This window comes from Phyllobates terribilis, unplaced genomic scaffold (genome assembly GCF_046119375.1).
Source record: "Phyllobates terribilis strain yellow unplaced genomic scaffold, ASM4611937v1 Scaffold_9__5_contigs__length_417890890, whole genome shotgun sequence".
NCBI lineage: Eukaryota > Metazoa > Chordata > Amphibia > Anura > Dendrobatidae > Phyllobates > Phyllobates terribilis.
In genome coordinates this window covers 417,321,818-417,342,194 of record NW_027362769.1, presented here as the reverse complement: position 1 = coordinate 417,342,194, position 20,377 = coordinate 417,321,818, and the positions used below count along the sequence as shown (strand labels likewise).

The 20,377-nt window shown below is 49.5% G+C and overlaps 1 protein-coding gene across 1 annotated transcript; it reads right to left on the bottom strand.

Moving 5' to 3' along the window:
- Positions 1-9,896: 9,896 nt before the first annotated feature.
- On the bottom strand, positions 9,897-10,907 carry LOC141161287 (C-X-C chemokine receptor type 6-like). Its single transcript, XM_073646100.1, has one exon. It carries the CDS (start codon positions 10,905-10,907, stop codon positions 9,897-9,899), a length of 1,011 nt encoding a protein of 336 aa, XP_073502201.1.
- Between the last annotated feature and the right edge of the window lie 9,470 nt (positions 10,908-20,377).

Below are 20,377 nucleotides of genomic sequence, written 5' to 3'. Positions count from 1 at the left end.
ATCTGCCCATCTTCCCTGGGAGCCACCCGCTTCCTTACATGGACTGCCCCCTTGTATAGTTGCACAGAGGTTCCACCTCCCAGACCCGTTACAACCGCAACCCCACACGTATCGCCACTATATATATTTTTCTGAATATCATTTTTTGTCATGTGTGGCCATTGAGGGACGTAATGTGCTGCGCTTTCAGCTTATTGGGATATGTGTATCCAGCAGTTTGGGCTGCAATCCCTCGTGACTGCCCTCTACAGGGATCTTCACACCTTAACTTGGTGTCTGATATGCTGATGCGCGGATGAGCGCGGTCACACAGCTATCCCACACACTGCCATGCTGATCTGCACAACCCAGTGTGTCGGATGATGTCTCGAGTGTGCCGCCTACAGGTACTGACAGGACTCACAGTTCGGGTGCCCGTAAAGACGTATTTGTACACGCCTACATAGTGCCCGCTCTCGTGCATGCGCGGGATCCGGATGCTTGATCAGGAAATACTCTCCCTCTTCCGGTGTCACGACGCCAACCTCAGAGCGAACGCGCCAGAGCAAAATGGCAACCATATCGGACGGAGCTCCCAACAGCCGGGACAAATCTGGGTAATTACACTCTGGGATATAAATATAAGACCGGGACAGCTGCCTAAACACCACACCTTTCCCCTGATGAAGCCACAGCCTAGTGGTGATACGCGTGGGGTTGCGGTCTTCTTGGCCTCTCGGGTGTACATGGGTACATTGTCGCCTTTAGCCTACAGGTCTTATTTAAGGAGCCTATAATGCTGGTATTGGGATAATCATCTCCCTCCTATCTCCTTTTGGTAAATTGTGCATTTTGTCTATGATGAATACCGATAGCACTTTTTCTATCAAAGAAAAAGAAAAAGCATCTGACTATATAGTGCTTGCAACAACTATCGGTGCCTTAAATAGGAGAGTGGCTCATTTATTTATTTATATGGACCTATGTAGGTTTACACACATATATTGGGTGTGTTTATTGGTGGTGCGCATATTTTCTTGAGGTCTTGACCACTATTATATTTCAATGTGGTATACTGTTGGATTTAAGCTTTGTGCTTTTTAAATGCTTTTAATTTTTGCTTGTCTGTCTGGTCTTGATGAATGATAAAATCATGTTGGTATATATTTAGTGCTCCCTGTCTTTTCATACATACCTTCTTTCCTTGTTGTGTGTTATTTATCCCTATGGCCGATATTGTATGCTGGTTCTCCTACAGGCTCTGCCTAAGGCCGTCCCTGGGAATGCGGGAGGTCTGTCCACTAGGGGAAACATACAATAGGTAGGGATATAGTCACATTACATTGCTTAGACATTAGACAGTTAACTCAGGGATTAGCTCATCAGTTGGGAGGGGTTGGAGTAGTTTTTATAGAAAAGAATATCTGGGTTGCAGGTAGTTAGTTAGGGTGTGAGTCCATGACACGGACACCTTTACTGGTACAGTGCCTGTATAAGAGAGAGTAGAGTGGAGAAGGAAGGCTGAACAGACAGGGAGACAAGTTCCAGCAAGCAGATACAGTGGTGAAGAGAGTGTTTTATCAGCGCACGTTTTCTGACAGAATGAGGATACATTTGATGCTCGATTTGGATGCCAGCACAGTCCTGGGCTTAAAGCCAGCAAGAGGTACTGGGAAGCAGGCCTCTGTATCCTTCATGGGGAGAATTTCAGTTGGGTCACTGAGGAAGTGGAAGATGATGGATCTCAGGACAGGATGAGGACGAACACTGAAAAGGCACATAACCAAGGGTACTTCACTAACTAAAGACCATGTCTTTATCTGTATGCTGCAGCCGTGTGTAGAAGAATTGCACAGTAAAAGTGAGCCTGTTAATCCAGATCTAAAATCTCCTGTCCTGATTGAAGCTGGTTCCGGTCCCATGCACAATGTAACAGTGAGTAAAGAAAATCCTCCATCACACAATACACTGCACTCTCAATCCTTTATACAACCCCTGGCAAAAATTATGGAATCACCGGGCTCGGAGGATGTTCATTCAGTTGTTTAATGTTGTTGAAAAAAAGCAGATCACAGACATGGCACAAAACTAAAGTCATTTCAAAGGCAACTTTAGGGCTTTAAGAAACACTAAAAGAAATCAAGATAAAAAATGTGGTACTCAGTAAGGGTAATTTTTTTCAGACCAAGCAGAGGGAAAAAATTATGGAATCACTCAATTCTAAGGAAACAATTATGGAATCACCCTGTAAATTTTAATTTCCAAAACTAACACCTGCATCAAATTAGATCTGCTCGTTAGTCTGCATCTATAAAGGAGTGATCACACCTTTTGAGAGCTGTTGCACCAAGTGGACTGACATGAATCATGGCTCAACACGAGAGATGTCAATTGAAACAAAGAAGAGGATTATCAAACTCTTAAAAGAAGTTAATCATCACGCAATGTTGCAAAAGATGTTGGTTGTTCACAGTCAGCTGTGTCTAAAATCGGGACTAAATACAAACAACATGGGAAGGTTGTTAAAGGCAAAAACATACTGGTAGATCAAGGAAGACATCAAAGCGTCAAGACCGGAAACTTAAAGCAATATGTCTCCAAAACAGGAAATGCACAACAAAACAAATGAGGAACGAATGGGAGGAAACTGGAGTCAATGTCCGAACTGTAAGAAACCGCCTAAAGGAAATGGGATTTACATACAGAAAAGCTAAACAAAAGCCATCATTAACACCTAAACAGAAAAAAACAAGGTTACAGTGGGCTAAGGAAAAGCAATCGTGGACTGTGGATGACTGGATGAAAGTCATATTCAGTGATGAATCGCGAATCTGCATTGGGCAAGGTGATGATGCTGGAACTTTTGTTTGGTGCCGTTCCAATGAGATTTATAAAGATGACTGCATGAAGAGAACATGCAAATCTCCTCAGTCATTGATGATATGGGGCTGCATGTCAGGTAAAGGCACTGGGGAGATGGCTGTCATTACATCTTCAATAAATGCCCAAGTTTACATTGATATTTTGTACAGTTTTCTTATCCCATCAATTGAAAGGATGTTTGGGGATGATGACATAATTTTTCAAGATGATAATGCATCCTGCCATAGAGCAAAAACTGTGAAAACATTCCTTGAAAGAAGACACATAAGGTCAATGTCATGGCCTGCAAATAGTCCGGATCTCAATCCAATTGAAAATCTTTGGTGGAAGTTGAAGAAAATGGTCCATGACAAGGCTCCAACCTGCAAAGCTGATCTGGCAACAGCAATCAGAGAAAGTTGCAGCCAGATTGATGAAGAGTACTGTTTGTCACTCATTAAGTCCATGCCTCAGAGACTGAAAGCTGTTATTAAAGGCAGAGGTGGTGCAACAAAATACTAGTGATGTATTGGAGTGTTCTTTTGTGTCTTTGTTTTTCATGATTACATAATTTTTTCCTCAGAATTGAGTGATTCCATAATTTTTTCCCTCTGCTTGGTCTGAAAAAAATTATCCTTACTGAGTACCACATTTTTTATCTTGATTTCTTTTAGTGTTTCTTAAAGCCCTAAAGTTGCCATTTGAAATGACTTTAGTTTTGTGCCATGTCTGTGATCTGCTTTTTTTCAACAACATTAAGCAACTGAATGAACATTCTCCGAGCCCGGTGATTCCATAATTTTTGCCAGGGGTTGTAGAAGAGGGGACTCAGGGCGAAGAGAACTCAGTTCCGGCCCACAGCATGTTGATACCGGCCCTGTGACTCCCCCCTTCACTTACAACACTGAAATTCATAGGGAGTTTCCACCAAAAGTGAGCTAATATTACTTTTTTTGTAAATTGTGAAATTTGAAAGTTGCTTCTGAGAGAGTACTCTGCCCCATGCGCAGTTGGTGAAATTTGTAACTAATGCCGGTAACAAGCCTCGCTGTGGACCGCCAGTTCGACCCAAGATCATACTAACAACTTTTCATCAGCAGCATTTGTAACATACACTACTGGAGCAGACATTTTTAAGCTGTTGGGGGCAGTGTGTCCCATTGTCTTGGTGTGAAATTGTTTATCAGCTTTCACAGTTAAAGAAGAAACCATGCTCTGTGGGTGAAATTTATTATCAGCTTTTGTGGGGGAAATGTGGAAACATGCTCTGTGGGTGAAAATTTTAACTGGACAAGAAGTAGCAAGCCTCATTCTCTGTGAGGGCACTGTTAATTTTTTTTGTTATTCATTTACTTCCTATTTTACCATGATTGCTATGGTGAAAGAACCCTTTTAAATCATTTTCCTATCCACATTTGTTTTCAATGCAATTGTCCTGCTCTTACCCCCATTTAGCTTCCTTTTGTAGCCCCCTAGGCCTAACTATGACCATTTTACAGCCATTCTAAAGCAACGAAGCTCAGGTCCCCTTTGACTCGTATTGGGTGCAGGTTCGGGTCCAGGGTCAAGATCGAGGTCAAGTTCGGACCCAAGCCGAACTTTTTACTGTATGTTTGTCTAACCCAGCGAACCCGAACATCCACGGGTTCGCTCATCTTTAGACAATACTCCTTCCACTTTGCTATTTGTGTAAACACATGTACCCTTTTTATTGTCCAACTCTCTGAAAAAACTTCTCCTGTCTCAGTTACCTGTCTATTTTATAACTATTTGTCTACGCACAAAAGTCATCCAGCGTTGGTACTGCAGGGGTCTTTTGTCCTAAAAGGAGCTGCTGTATATTAATTTCCTACTTCTTTATGCCCATTATACAAGTCTAACTTTAAGACTATGTTCACACATTGCGTTTTTTCAATGTTTTTTTATGCAAATTTTCTGCTGCGTTTTACAGTACCAGGAAAGCCTATGAAATTCCAGTAATCTCATGCACATACATTGGTTTTTGTTTCATCAGTATTTTGTGCTTTGGATGTTTTTTGCAGAATAGAGCATGTCACTTCTTTCAGCGTTTTTTCAGCTTTTTCACCCATTGGAAGTAATGGGTGGTGAAAAACGCTGAAAAAACACACCAAAAAACACAGATGTCAGTTTTGTCAGCGTTTTTTGTAACAAAACCTGATGAAATAGAATGAGATTTTTTTTTTCACTGAACTTTATGTACATGCATAAAAAGACAAAACTGCAGTGAAAAAAACGCAATGAAAAACGCAGCAAAAACACACCAAAAACGCAGCAAAAAAATAGCAAAATCATGAACAAACTTTCCTGGCAAGAGATTAGTTTTTGCTGCAGAAAAAAATGCTGAAAAAATGCAATGTGTGAACATAGCCTAAGAGTGTCAGCTATAATGCCAGCTCTTGTCCTACTGCAAAAAAGAAAGAGGAAGAGGAAGGTGGGGTGAATGCCCCCTCCTTGGTGCTGCACAGATTTTAATACTTTCTATGATACTCAGCAGACAGGTGAGGAATATGGTGGTTTATTACTTTTCATTTTATAGTAATAAATGGGAAAAATAGGGACAGGGAGCATTTATTTAAAATAAAGGACTCTGTGTCTTTCTTTCAATTAAAGGACTTTATTCTGGCTGTGTATTTTTTACAATATGACTATGGAGTTAGTAATGGGGGTGTCTTAGAGACACCTCTCAATAACTAACCCCTGGGCTTGATGTCAGCGGCCATAAAACATCTGACATCAATCCCACAAATATTACCCCACTTGCCACCACACCAGGGTAAGTGGGAAGAGCCCGGCAAAGCGTCAAAATTGGTGCATCTAATAGATATGCCTTTTCTGGGGCGGCTGCGGGCTGCTACTTTTAGGCGGGGGAGGGACAATCTCCATGGCCCCTTCCCAGTCTGAGAATACCAGCCCCTAGCTGTCTGCTTTAGCTTAACTGATTGTCAAAAATGAGGGGGGCCCACGCATTTTTTTTAAATTATTTATTTAAATAATTTTAAAAAAAATCTTGAGACCCCTCTATTTTTGATAACCAGCAAACATAAAGCTGACAGCTGGGGGCTGCAGCCCGTAACTGTCGGCTTTACTTGCGCTAGTTAGCAAAAATAGAGGGGACTGCACATAATTTTTTTTTATTTATGAATACTCTCATCAGCCTGCTGAACACAAACACTAACATATACTTCCTGGAGAAGTCCGTGTTTGGGGTCTGTGCACGGACACTAGGTGTTCGGTATGGATCCTGAACTTTACTGTAGCAGTGATGGTCGGTCTCCAAGGCAACAAGTTGTCAACAAAAGTGATAATATCACAAGAATGGCTTGCAATTTACCTTTTAATAACATTTACAAAGGGATTACTTTTTACAAGTGACGCGCCCCTGGGCCTGTGTCGCGCTGCGTTGCGCACGCGGGAGCTTACCCGGAGCCGGATCTCTTGAGGGTTGTAGTCTCGTGGCGGTGACCCGGTCCGTGCCCAGGGAGTCAAACTGAGCGGCGATGTAACAGCGGTAGATGTAGGACGACTACGCCACCCGTTGAATGCAGCTATGGAGCTGCCGCTGCAGGACAGTCCGCTGAGGCCGGTGGATGGATGGTGCAGCATAGATGGTATAACCCCCAACGGGAGGGGTATGGCCTCAGGGCAGCAGATGTGGATGATGGGGGTAGCAGGAACCACTCAGAGACGGTGCGGTGTAATTCAGGGTCTTTACTGGTAACAACGATAGACCCTCCCGGAGTACTTGCTAGTGAACGGGGCCTGGTCAGTCCTTGAGCAGATGGGATCTCCCCTGGCCAGGCGGAGTTGTAGGCCTCCCAAACTGACTGTACTCTTCTGGCTACCTTGCTAGAAGCGGATATAAGTAGCCCACGTCCCTGAGTGTACCGTGTGGTGCTCACCCGTATGGCCGGTGACTCGGGGCCTTCTAATGGCTTCCGCTCCACGATGGCGGTGCTGGTCCCACGCGTGTGACCGTGCCTTCGGGTTTCTGGGCCTGAGGACCTGAAATCCCCTGCCGGTCGGCTTCTGCTGCTGGGTAAGAGTTAGTCCCCACAGCCTCGGACGCCGGGTCCGGTAAGAAAGCTTCTCAGTCAGGGCGAGCTCTGCAGCTGCCAGCCCCTGACTCGTAGTAGTATTGCTTCTGCTGTTTCTTGTCTCTACTCTCCTTGACTCCAGGCTCAGGCCCCAGGACAGGGCCTGCCTGTGGAGCAGAGCCCATAGAGCAGCTCTGCTCCCTGTCTTCTCCTCTCAGAACTCCCTACTCTGCCTCAGCCCCAGGTTTATATAGGGGAAGTCCTTCCCCTCCCAAGACTGGGCAGGAGGTGTGGCATGCACAGGATCCCTGACCAAAGGACCTCCCACCTGCTCTCAGACGTAATATCTCTATCACTGTGGCAACCAGACCCCTGGGGTGTCACATTCCCCCCTAGTGAAATTTAGTACTCCGGGACTAAACATATTTTTGTAGCATAACAAAGTATAAACAATAACATTACAATAAGGAAACGCATAAAGCTGGTCACGGCGTGTCCGTAACCGGGTGCAGTCTTTGAAGAGAGCAAGGTGTCCATTTCACCAAAACAGGGAGACGTAACCAGGTAGGGGTCTGTCCTACCCCGAGTCCTTAACAGTCTTTTAGTCCATCCTGGGTTACGCTCCACTAACTGTACAAAGGATTCCCGGTAAATCCACCAAGGACTCCTATAAATAACTGGAAACACATAATATTTACAAGATATGGCCGCTCTCAGTCCTCGGCCAGTGGGGATAAGGATTGGCTGCTCACAGTCCTCAGCCTGTGGGGAGATGGGATGGCTGCTCACAGTCCTCAGCCTGGTTAAGGATAGGGGACACACGGGAACAGTTCACACTTGTCCCAACGGGGACCATATTTTAATTAGCAACACAAGTACCCCTACGGGTAACTATGTACAGTTCCACTTTACCGTACTTCAGTAACGGCATCCTCCTGCTCCTTCTTGTGTGTAGGCTTCAGACCCGTCCGGGTCCTCTTGGCTTTCCTCGTATTGGTAGTACTGCAGCTCCTCCTTGGTTAACGTGGAGGGCGTACAGTCCTTTTGCACCTGGGGAGTTCAGGCCTTGCGACCAGGCGTGGAGAGGGTCGCCGTTGATGACGCCCGGGGTCAGAGGGTGCAACTTTGGGCCTGGGCGCGGGCTGGTGGTGGTAGTGCCCAGGGCTGGAGGGCTTGGCCGCAGGGCTTGTTGCGGGGGCTGGAGCAGGTCGGTGTCTGCAGCGCCCGGAATCGGCGGCTCCACCAGGGGGCCCGGGAGCAGGCTGACGCTGGCAGCGTCCGGGACAGGGAGACTCCTCTTACCTGCTCCCGCGACCGCTCCTGCGTCACGCGTCTTCTCCCGGCGCTGGTCGGGGCCGGCGACGACTGGGGCACTGCCGATGCTGGGCAGCTTAGTCTGCTGCCGGTCCGCCATCTTGCTGTCCATTCCTGGTGTCCTCCTCCCCCCTAGTGGACCGTGGCCTACCTTCCGGAGATCCTCTTCCGTAGTCCGCGGCTCCGCAGTCAATCGTCGGGGTAGAGGACCTGGCGTCGCGCTCCTGTGACGTCGGCGTCTGCTGGGCTCCTTCCAGGACCTTACGCAACGTCCGGACGTGAGGCGGGGCTTCAGTTCTCGCGCGCTTTCGAAGTCCACGCCCCTCTTCTTCCCGCGCGGCGTCTCCAAGATGGCGCCGGATGGCGGGAAAACTCCTCGGATGGCGGGAAGAAGGCAGAAGATGGCGCCGGATGGCGGGAAAACTCCACGGATGGCGGGAATCTTCACAGATGGCGGGAATCTTCACCACTGGTAAGTTTGAACAGTCTTTGCTTTTCAGGCACGCAGTACCCGGTGGTTGCGGGCACGAGATCCTGCCGACTACGCCAAAGTTGACGCGCCCCTGGGCCTGTGTCGCGCTGCGTTGCGCACGCGGGAGCTTACCCGGAGCCGGATCTCTTGAGGGTTGTAGTCTCGTGGCGGTGACCTGGTCCGTGCCCAGGGAGTCAAACTGAGCGGCGATGTAACAGCGGTAGATGTAGGACGACTACGCCACCCGTTGAATGCAGCTATGGAGCTGCCGCTGCAGGACAGTCCGCTGAGGCCGGTGGATGGATGGTGCAGCATAGATGGTATAACCCCCAACGGGAGGGGTATGGCCTCAGGGCAGCAGATGTGGATGATGGGGGTAGCAGGAACCACTCAGAGACGGTGCGGTGTAATTCAGGGTCTTTACTGGTAACAACGATAGACCCTCCCGGAGTACTTGCTAGTGAACGGGGCCTGGTCAGTCCTTGAGCAGATGGGATCTCCCCTGGCCAGGCGGAGTTGTAGGCCTCCCAAACTGACTGTACTCTTCTGGCTACCTTGCTAGAAGCGGATATAAGTAGCCCACGTCCCTGAGTGTACCGTGTGGTGCTCACCCGTATGGCCGGTGACTCGGGGCCTTCTAATGGCTTCCGCTCCACGATGGCGGTGCTGGTCCCACGCGTGTGACCGTGCCTTCGGGTTTCTGGGCCTGAGGACCTGAAATCCCCTGCCGGTCGGCTTCTGCTGCTGGGTAAGAGTTAGTCCCCACAGCCTCGGACGCCGGGTCCGGTAAGAAAGCTTCTCAGTCAGGGCGAGCTCTGCAGCTGCCAGCCCCTGACTCGTAGTAGTATTGCTTCTGCTGTTTCTTGTCTCTACTCTCCTTGACTCCAGGCTCAGGCCCCAGGACAGGGCCTGCCTGTGGAGCAGAGCCCATAGAGCAGCTCTGCTCCCTGTCTTCTCCTCTCAGAACTCCCTACTCTGCCTCAGCCCCAGGTTTATATAGGGGAAGTCCTTCCCCTCCCAAGACTGGGCAGGAGGTGTGGCATGCACAGGATCCCTGACCAAAGGACCTCCCACCTGCTCTCAGACGTAATATCTCTATCACTGTGGCAACCAGACCCCTGGGGTGTCACACAAGCACTATCCAATAATAGAAATAACTCTTTAACTGCTTCACTCTTCAGCCATAATGGTGTCTGCTCGTCCCGAGAAACCATTTACACGCTTGTTGCACAGATGTTTGTTGAAGCAGAAACGTTTCTGGAGTCTCCATCAGTCGTCCGCAGATGATGTGTGGTTTCATCTTGCATCCGGTTAAGACCTAAACCTTTCAGCATTTTCCAAAAATGCTTTCTAAATTTTGTACCAACAAAAAAGTACAGGACAGGGTTGAGACAAGCGTGGAAGTAAGCTATAGCTTCCATTACAACGCTCGTGATTGTTAAGGAATCTGATGTGAATCCCTTATTGAGGACTTTAGCCAGGACAAGGGCATTATGAGGCAGCTGTGTAGCTATAAATACAACCACTATGACCACAATTATCTTCATTGACTTCCTCTTCTGAACGCCTCTGGCATTAACCAAGGTCCGGAGAATAAAGCTGTAACAAAACACCATTGAGGCCAAGGGAATTAGAAATCCCACAGTCATCTGGAATGAAACCACCACGATCTCCATGATGGGAGGGTAGTATTCTTCAAAACATTCCTTCCGGTCACGGCTGTTGCTGTATATGAACTGGGGAATGGAAAGGAGCAGAGCCAGGGTCCAGAGGAGGACGCACACCCCGTACCGCCACTTATGTTTAGTCACCTGGTATTTAGCTACCTTAGTGACTTTAGTGATAGAAATAAACCTGTCAAATGTGATTGAGGTGAGCGTGAGCATGGACGTAAATAAATTCACCCTGTATGTGATCCTTATGATCTTACACAGGAAGTCTCCAAAAACCCAGGCATGTGCCCATTCATATGCCAAGAATGGGAGGGTGAGCAGAAACAAGATGTCTGCAATGACCAAATTCACCAAAAAGGTGTCGGTCAGAGTCTTTATCTTCTCGTAGAACACAAAAACGAGTATAATGAGCACATTTCCAATAAGTCCGAGGACACAAGTCACGGAATAGGCAATGGGTGAGAACAAGCTGTGGAGCCAAGGGTGGTCATCGACTGTATGATTATCATCATTCATGTTATTGTAGTCTTGTGGGTAGTCTTCAGCGCCCATCTGTATGTAATTGGAAAGAGGTGATTAGATGTTAGTAGTGATAGTAAGATCTGCAGTTATTCTCTCTGTCAGGAGAGCAGGCTCAGAAAGTCAGGTAAGACAAGCCTTGTTAAATATTAAAATGCCAAATGTGAAATGAAAAATATATATATATTCTTCTCCTCGACCGATGCGATGTCTGCCATTGTTCTGTCATAGCACTGACGCCCTGTAACAATGTCATGTGAGTGCTGGTAGACACAGCACCAACATTCATGGTCCAGGAGGTGAGCATACGTTTTTATTATCTTACATGAGGTGCTATAACATTTAAGAAGGGGTTGTGCAGTAGTAGACAACCCCTTTAACACTATTGGGTCCTGCTGGGTTGCAGTTACAAGGCTGGACAAATAATAACCATGTAAACAATTCTTATGGGTAGTTTGCATTGCTTGAGCCCTAAAATCTCATATTGAATCAGTAAGTTCATTGAACTGCTCCTAAAACCTGGAAAATCTGACTGTGGCTGCTTCCCTAACCTGTCACTGACCTACCTCACCATGGAAATGCCAACCCTATATTATACCTGGTCACAGACCTAACCCTGGGCATAAAAATCAGATCTGTTACTATTTGGAGCACTTAGATGTTTGACCATCATGATGCACTGAGCATGGACCACAATCCGTGGACTGGGTGCGAGTCTCTCAACCTTAGTGTGACAGCCTTATAGAAACATATGAAGCTGTGATGCTTGGTTTTGTTTGCGGTGTGTGTGTGGACTGAGCTTCACGGACGTGTGAATGAACCCTTGATTTGCTGTGTTAAATTGATGGTTTGCATTTATGGCACCTCTCAAGTTAAAAAGAGCAGGGGGATCATGCATAGATCCCACCACTGGCACCAATTATTCAAGGAGAACAGCCGGAGAGATGACGCAGATCCCACAACGATGAACAACACACCGCCGCCTCCAATCTTCAGGAGAATTACGCAATTGACTGGCGAGTGATGGACGAGGCCGCAGCTGTTTTCACTACTAGGCCAGTTATTGGGGATCTCACAGTGAGCGTATAGTATATACACATGAGATTTCAGCCCATGGAATATATCTATATATACACCCTGGTACAGTCACTGACAAACTCCACAATAATAAAAGGAACTAGCTGCTGCCACCACCTATTGTTTATATAGGCCAATTGGACACCCATTACAGATAGCGCGTTGCTTCAGGGGTGTGGTACACCCCTGAGGAACTGAGCTATTCAATTTTATATACTTAATCTGAAAAGTAGGCAGTGTTTATAAAAATATATAAAGATGATACAAAATGGACAAAACAATGCAGTATATATCACATAAAATAAAAAGGGATAAACAGAACAAATATACTAAACCTCATGTCGGAGAGTTGGCTCTCATGAGGGGGAGCTTTTCTTTTTTGGGGGGTATCGATACACAACCACAGTGCATTGTGTCTCCCAGGACTGACAAAGATCATAGTTCAGCATTTGCTTTTATTAACACAAGTAACAGAGAACACAGAAAAAAGAGTGCACAACCTCAATGTAAATAAGGGTGCGTCATCATGTACCAATATCTAAGTAACATAAGAAAAGAGAAAAGTCGGTACATATATGTCAGGAATATTATAAAATATTGATATCAGGGACAGCTTAACAGAATATTAGCCCTTCTCCCATGCCCTCTGCTGTATTGTTTGTCCAGAGATGACAATCATACAGTGTCTAATGCAAATTATCACCCCCCTCCCTTATACTCCTTCTGCTCAGCACAAAAGCCCCAGTTAACGCACCACTGATAAATAGTTATTCACACACGGCCAGGGAAGAAGTGTGAAAACTTCATTAGGAAGCAGGCCTCTTGTCCCTGAGAGAGAAGGGGGTAATTACTATGCGGGCTTGTGCTAATTTACATGTAACTGTTGAAGACCAGTTCCCCGCAACCAAGGTAGTGTGGACCCCCACCTGCAGATGGCCTTGGAGCAGCTCGCCCCAGACGATCGTGATGGACGACTGCAGCTGATCCTGAAATTCCAGGAGCGAGCAGAGCAACAGGCCCAAGCTGACCGAGAGGAGCGCCAGGCCCGAGCTGACCGAGAGGAGCAACAGGCCCGAGCTGACCAAGAGGAGCGCCAGGCCCGAGCTGACCGAGAGGCTGCTGAGCGACAAGCTGACCGAGAGGCTGCTGAGCGCCAGGCAAAAGCTGACCGAGAGGCTGCTCCAGCGACAAGCTGACCGACAACACCAGCTGGAGCTAGCCCAGATTCAGAAGGAGTCATCCTCTACGCAGACCCGTGAGTCCAACAGTGCTGTAATGCACACGCCCGGACTGACTGGCGTGTGCATGTTTATGTAGTGATTCCACTGTGCCATGAACCGGAGAGTGCCTGGAGGGGCGTAACTAAGTATCTGCCCGATCCGACCAAGGTCGCACGACGGCATACGACGCCAGTGCACCAGGGAGGAACCGAGCAGAGGAACCAGGGTCTACTCCAGGTCAGACTCCGGACACGGCTGTTGACCCACACCGGGGAATACTGGAACAGGCAGACTAGAGCGCAGGCTGGGTAGGGTCCAGTACAGACTGGGAGACAAATTCGAAACCGCAGACGCGGTGGACAGGGCCGAGCTAAGCGAAAACCGCAGACGCGGCGGACAGAGCCGAGCAAAGCGAAAACCGCAGACGCGGCGGACAGAGCTGAGCAAAGCGAAAACCGCAGACGCGGCGGACAGAGCTGAGCAAAGCGAAAACCGCAGACGCGGCGGACAGAGCTGAGCAAAGCGAAAACCGCAGACGCGGCGGACAGAGCTGAGCAAAGCGAAAACCGCAGACGCGGCGGACAGAGCTGAGCAAAGCGAAAACCGCAGACGCGGCGGACAGAGCTGAGCAAAGCGAAAACCGCAGACGCGGCGGACAGAGCTGAGCAAAGCGAAAACCGCAGACGCGGTGGGAACAGGGCTCTGTTCACACGGAACAGACTAGAAGGAAAAGGCAGAACCAGATACCCACAGGGTACTTGCAGAGAAGTAGCGAGTGGACCACAAACTCACAAACGGAAGTACAGTGACAACGAGCAGGAGTTAGGTACGAGTTCAGACTCTGCAGAAAAAGGAAGGGAACGGACATAGAGGCAAAACAGGTAAAGGATAGGAGAGAGTTCAGACTGGAACTGAGTGTACGGAGGAGACCGACACTGCAGCGGAATACAGGAGCGGGTCTGGGAATACGGCCCCCAGAAAGCGGGAGGAACAGGCTAGGAGCGTGTTCAGACAGGACAGACAAGATACAGGAACGGATCTAGGTAATCGGCCCCTAGAAGGCGGGAGGAACAGGCTAGGAGCGTGTTCAGACAGGCCTGGAAATACAGCCTCCAGGATAGGCAGACAAGAGAACACAGACAGGACTCAGTTCAGACACGGGAACTGATACCGCAAGGCAGGAGACATAGACAGGACTCAGTTCAGACACGGGAACTGATACCGCAAGGCAGGAGACAAAGACAGGACTCAGTTCAGACACGGGAACTGATACCGCAAGGCAGGAGACATAGACAGGACTCAGTTCAGACACGGGAACTGATACCGCAAGGCAGGAGACAAAGACAGGACTCAGTTCAGACACGGGAACTGATACCGCAAGGCAGGAGACATAGACAGGACTCAGTTCAGACACGGGAACTGATACCGCAAGGCAGGTAACATAGACAGGACCTGGCATGTCAGAGACAAAAGCCAACTGACAGGGCAAGATGCTCAGGCATCAGTTAATTGGGGCAGCTGATTTAAATACCAGGTGATAGACAGCAATAGGCTGAGGACGCACAAGAGGTGTGCCTGCAGCAGGTACAAAAAGCAGGAAGTGATCGGGCGCCGCCCTTAAGCAGCAGACACAGAAGCAAACAGACAGCATGGAGGGAAGCCAGAGAGACACCCTGGACTGGAGATCAAGTACGCGCTCTTGCACAGTGGGAGATGGACCACTATGCAAGGACGCCGCCAGGTATGTTACAAGTGCCAGCTGCATTAAACCTCGTCCTGAGCACTTCCCCGTGATGGAAAAGGATGGGGACTTGGACACATTTCTGCGAGGCTTTGAAAAGGCCTGCAGGCAGTATCAGCTGCCCACCGACCAGTGGGCAAGATATCTAACTCCAGGGCTCCGAGGAAAAGCCTTGGAGGTGTTTGCTTCCCTCCCTCGAGAACAAGATGGAGACTATGAGGCCGTCAAGCAGGCCCTGATAAAAAAGTACCAGCTGACTCCGGAGGTTTACCGGAAAAAGTTCAGAGCCCTCCAACGTGGACCACATGACACCTACAGCGATGTGGTAGACAGGCTCAGAACCAACTTTGAGCAGTGGATCCAAGGACTGTCAGTCACCACCTTCGAGGACCTGAAGGATCTGATGGTGAAGGACCAGTTTTTCCATCTTTGCCCAGTGGAAGTGAGACAATTTGTGCTTGACCGGGAGCCGAAAGAAGCCACCAAAGCAGCCCAGATTGCGGATACCTATGAGGCCAACCGCACACCAGAGGTGCGGAAGTCAGCCGCCGCCAGCTGGAAAGGGGGTAAGCCGACGACCACCCCCGGTGTTCCAGCCAGCCGGCCCTCAGCAGGGCCTGCCGCATCTTCCAGCACCTGGACTGCGTTTAACTCCCGTAAGTGTTATACTTGTGACCAAACGGGTCACATCAGCCTTGTCTGCCCGGAGAGGCAGAAGATGAACCCCACACCTGAGGCCCCAGGACCTACTGCAGCCATTCTTTTTGTGGGTGGGGCGGTTGGCTGGGCCCGGGAGAACTTACAACCTGTTACCGTGGGAAACACATTCACTGTCGGCCTTAAGGACACTGGCGCAGAACGCACCCTGATCCGCCCTGAGTTTGTGTTACCAGAGGAACTCATTCCTGGGAAGATCCTGACTGTCACCGGGTTTGGGGGTGTTCGCCGTCCCATACCGATGGCCCGAGTTTTCCTGGACTGGGGTGCGGGGAGGGGGATAAGGGATGTGGGGGTGTCGGAGAATCTCCCCACTAATGTGTTATTGGGAACTGATCTGGGACGGTTGGTTGCCCGATACATTCCTGACAACCCTCCCAGATCTAATATGTCATTTAATGCCGCTGTCAAAAATGTGAATGTGATGTCTAATAAAAGTGTGTGTTGTGATAAAGGGGAACTCAGCCACCTCACCCCACGGGGTGATGCTGCTGAGGATCCCCTAAAGCGAGCCAGCATAAGTGCTAGGGGCAAGGGGAGCAGGCACGGACACCAGGAAGCAGGTCGTCCCGTGCAGGTGACCAATGTCACACCAGATGGTGACATGGTCAATGGTAGCTCCCCCATGACTAGCACGGCTCCAGAGGTGATGTGGAAGGATGGGGAGAAACACGGGGATCATAGGGAAAGTGGTCTCGTGCAGACAACCAGTGTCACGATGGACTGTGACATGGCCGGTCATAGCTCCCCCCTAGAGAGCACGGCTCTCAAGGTAAAGATGAGGACAGGTAAAAAGGTAGGCCGCATAACCAGGCAAGGTAGGAGGAAGGTGTGTCCCCCTGTCTGTCAGGAGTATGGGAGGAAGGTACCCATAGCCTGTCAGAGGTGTGGGGAAAATGTATCCCAAACCAGTCAGGGTGATCGGAAAGCTGGACCCTCAGGTTGGTGGGCAAGTGGATCTGTGGCTTGTCAGATCAGCAGGAAGGGTGGGCCAGGAGGTGGGCTCAAGGGGCGATCTGTAAATCACCCCTTATGCCACCTCAAAGAGGGGGAGATGTCAGGAATATTATAAAATATTGATATCAGGGACAGCTTAACAGAATATTAGCCCTTCTCCCATGCTCTCTGCTGTAGTGTTTGTCCAGAGATGACAATCATACAGTGTCTAATGCAAATTATCACCCCCCTCCCTTATACTCCTTCTGCTCAGCACAAAAGCCCCAGTTAACGCACCACTAATAAATAGTTATTCACACACGGCCAGGGAAGAAGTGTGAAAACTTCATTAGGAAGCAGGCCTCTTGTCCCTGAGAGAGAAGGGGGTAATTACTATGCGGGCTTGTGCTAATTTACATGTAACTGTTGAAGACCAGTTCCCCAGCTTCAAAGGGGAATTTGCAGACATGATGACTCCGATATTAGATATGAAATAATATGAGTTCTATAGGTCCGACAATAACGGGACCCATATGTGGAGTAACCAAATCAGCCCCGGAATATGCAGGTATTTTTCCACGGCCGTAACCAACGTCGGGGGGCCGTAGTGCAAGAACCCCGGAATAGCAGACTGCAGCGATGTGATGCATGATGTCAAAATAAAGATAAAATCATGAGGGAAAATATGGCGTAGTTTGCGAGCTTCTGCGATTAACGGGCGATGAGTTATCGCAAAAGTCAGCATTTCTAATAAAAATCTACAGGCTGAAGACCGGCCCACATGATGTCATCGCAAGGGGCGTGTGGCCAGGTCTCTCCTTAGGTATAAAGTAATCTAGGGGGAAGACAGAAGCGCTCATTGCTGGGGGGAATACGAATTATACGCAATCTGGAGAACCCCCCCCCACTATACTGAATCGTCTCCGTGATCGTGTAGTGTAAGTAATTTTCACTCTTTATCTTGTTTTATTTTATGTATCTGCTTATGTATTTTAATGCCCCCTTTGTAACATCCTTATGTATATATTTTTCCTAAACACTGCCTCCCTTTTGGATTAAATATAAAATTTAATAGTTCTGTTTCTTTTGTTCTGTAATCGTTCTCCTCCCCGAAGCCATAAACGCTACCGGGTTGGTTCCTGACCTGATACAAGTCCATTGACACCGGGCTGTATCAAACCAGAACTGGTGGCAGCATACCATCTGGGGGATTTGAGGAAGGCTGGCAGTGACGGTCGGACGTGTGGATATATATTACTGGCGCAGCCAGGGAAATATATATATACCGCCCTCACTGCAGAGGGCTTCAAATACCCAGTGGGCTACAGGACAGCCTCTCCGGCGACCACTCGCTCTAGGTGCAGTACCTTGACTGACCTGAGAGGCGAGGGGGCGACAGAGAGTTGTGCCTGTATTGTGGCGTCACGGATTGGTGACGTGTAAGGGATAACACCCCACAGTGTCTTCCCCCCGCTGGTGGCGGCTTCCTGGCACTACTTACTCTAGGTGCAGTACCTTGACTGACCTGAGAGGTAAGAGGGCGCCAGAGAGCGACACCCACCGGCCGGCAAGTTTTCCTGACAAATTGGTGGCAAGCGGTGGGATATTACAGAACATCAGTGGCTGGATTGAGCAATCATTCCTGTCACTGAAAACTTGCACGGTTCTTGCGAGAATTCGGTGCAGAGTTTTAAGAAATCAGACTCAGTGTTTTAATATTTTTTTAATCTGGGACATTACTATACGTGTAGCAGTTACATCCCCTCCCCTTCTCTTGTTTTTCTATCCTATCTTTTATTTGGCAATAATGGCTACACGAGGAGAGAACTGGTATAACCAGCAGACGAAGCCCACTCTCATCGCCCTCTGTGAGCTGAGGCAGATTGACCCCACGGGCAAAAACAAGGCCCAAATGATTGCTGAACTATTGCAAGGTGATGCAGAGCCCGTCCGACAGCAGAGCCCTGATGATGGGGCGGCCAGCCAAGGCCCGGATGGCGCTGCTGCAGGGGTCCCACCTGTGATGGCCAGCCATACCCGCAACCAAGGTAGTGTGGACCCCCACCTGCAGATGGCCTTGGAGCAGCTCGCCCCAGACGATCGTGATGGACGACTGCAGCTGATCCTGAAATTCCAGGAGCGAGCAGAGCAACAGGCCCAAGCTGACCGAGAGGAGCGCCAGGCCCGAGCTGACCGAGAGGAGCAACAGGCCCGAGCTGACCGAGAGGAGCGCCAGGCCCGAGCTGACCGAGAGGCTGCTGAGCGACAAGCTGACCGAGAGGCTGCTGAGCGCCAGGCACAAGCTGACCGAGAGGCTGCTGAGCGACAAGCTGACCGACAACACCAGCTGGAGCTAGCCCGGATTCAGAAGGAGTCATCCTCTACGCAGACCCGTGAGTCCAACAGTGCCAGCTGCATTAAACCTCGTCCTGAGCACTTCCCCGTGATGGAAAAGGATGGGGACTTGGACACATTTCTGCGAGGCTTTGAAAAGGCCTGCAGGCAGTATCAGCTGCCCACCGACCAGTGGGCAAGATATCTAACTCCAGGGCTCCGAGGAAAAGCCTTGGAGGTGTTTGCTTCCCTCCCTCGAGAACAAGATGGAGACTATGAGGCCGTCAAGCAGGCCCTGATAAAAAAGTACCAGCTGACTCCGGAGGTTTACCGGAAAAAGTTCAGAGGCCTCCAACGTGGACCACATGACACCTACAGCGATGTGGTAGACGGGCTCAGAACCAACTTTGAGCAGTGGATCCAAGGACTGTCAGTCACCACCTTCGAGGACCTGAAGGATCTGATGGTGAAGGACCAGTTTTTCCATCTTTGCCCAGTGGAAGTGAGACAATTTGTGCTTGACCGGGAGCCGAAAGAAGCCACCAAAGCAGCCCAGATTGCGGATACCTATGAGGCCAACCGCACACCAGAGGTGCGGAAGTCAGCCGCCGCCAGCTGGAAAAGGGGTAAGCCGACGACCACCCCCGGTGTTCCAGCCAGCCGGCCCTCAGCAGGGCCTGCCGCATCTTCCAGCACCTGGACTGCGTTTAACTCCCGTAAGTGTTATACTTGTGACCAAACGGGTCACATCAGCCTTGTCTGCCCGGAGAGGCAGAAGATGAACCCCACACCTGAGGCCCCAGGACCTACTGCAGCCATTCTTTTTGTGGGTGGGGCGGTTGGCTGGGCCCGGGAGAACTTACAACCTGTTACCGTGGGAAACACAGTCACTGTCGGCCTTAAGGACACTGGCGCAGAACGCACCCTGATCCGCCCTGAGTTTGTGTTACCAGAGGAACTCATTCCTGGGAAGATCCTGACTGTCACCGGGTTTGGGGGTGTTCGCCGTCCCATACCGATGGCCCGAGTTTTCCTGGACTGGGGTGCGGGGAGGGGGATAAGGGATGTGGGGGTGTCGGAGAATCTCCCCACTAATGTGTTATTGGGAACTGATCTGGGACGGTTGGTTGCCCGATACATTCCTGACAACCCTCCCAGATCTAATATGTCATTTAATGCCGCTGTCAAAAATGTGAATGTGATGTCTAATAAAAGTGTGTGTTGTGATAAAGGGGAACTCAGCCACCTCACCCCACGGGGTGATGCTGCTGAGGATCCCCTAAAGCGAGCCAGCATAAGTGCTAGGGGCAAGGGGAGCAGGCACTGACACCAGGAAGCAGGTCGTCCCGTGCAGGTGACCAATGTCACACCAGATGGTGACATGGTCAATGGTAGCTCCCCCATGACTAGCACGGCTCCAGAGGTGATGTGGAAGGATGGGGAGAAACACGGGGATCATAGGGAAAGTGGTCCCGTGC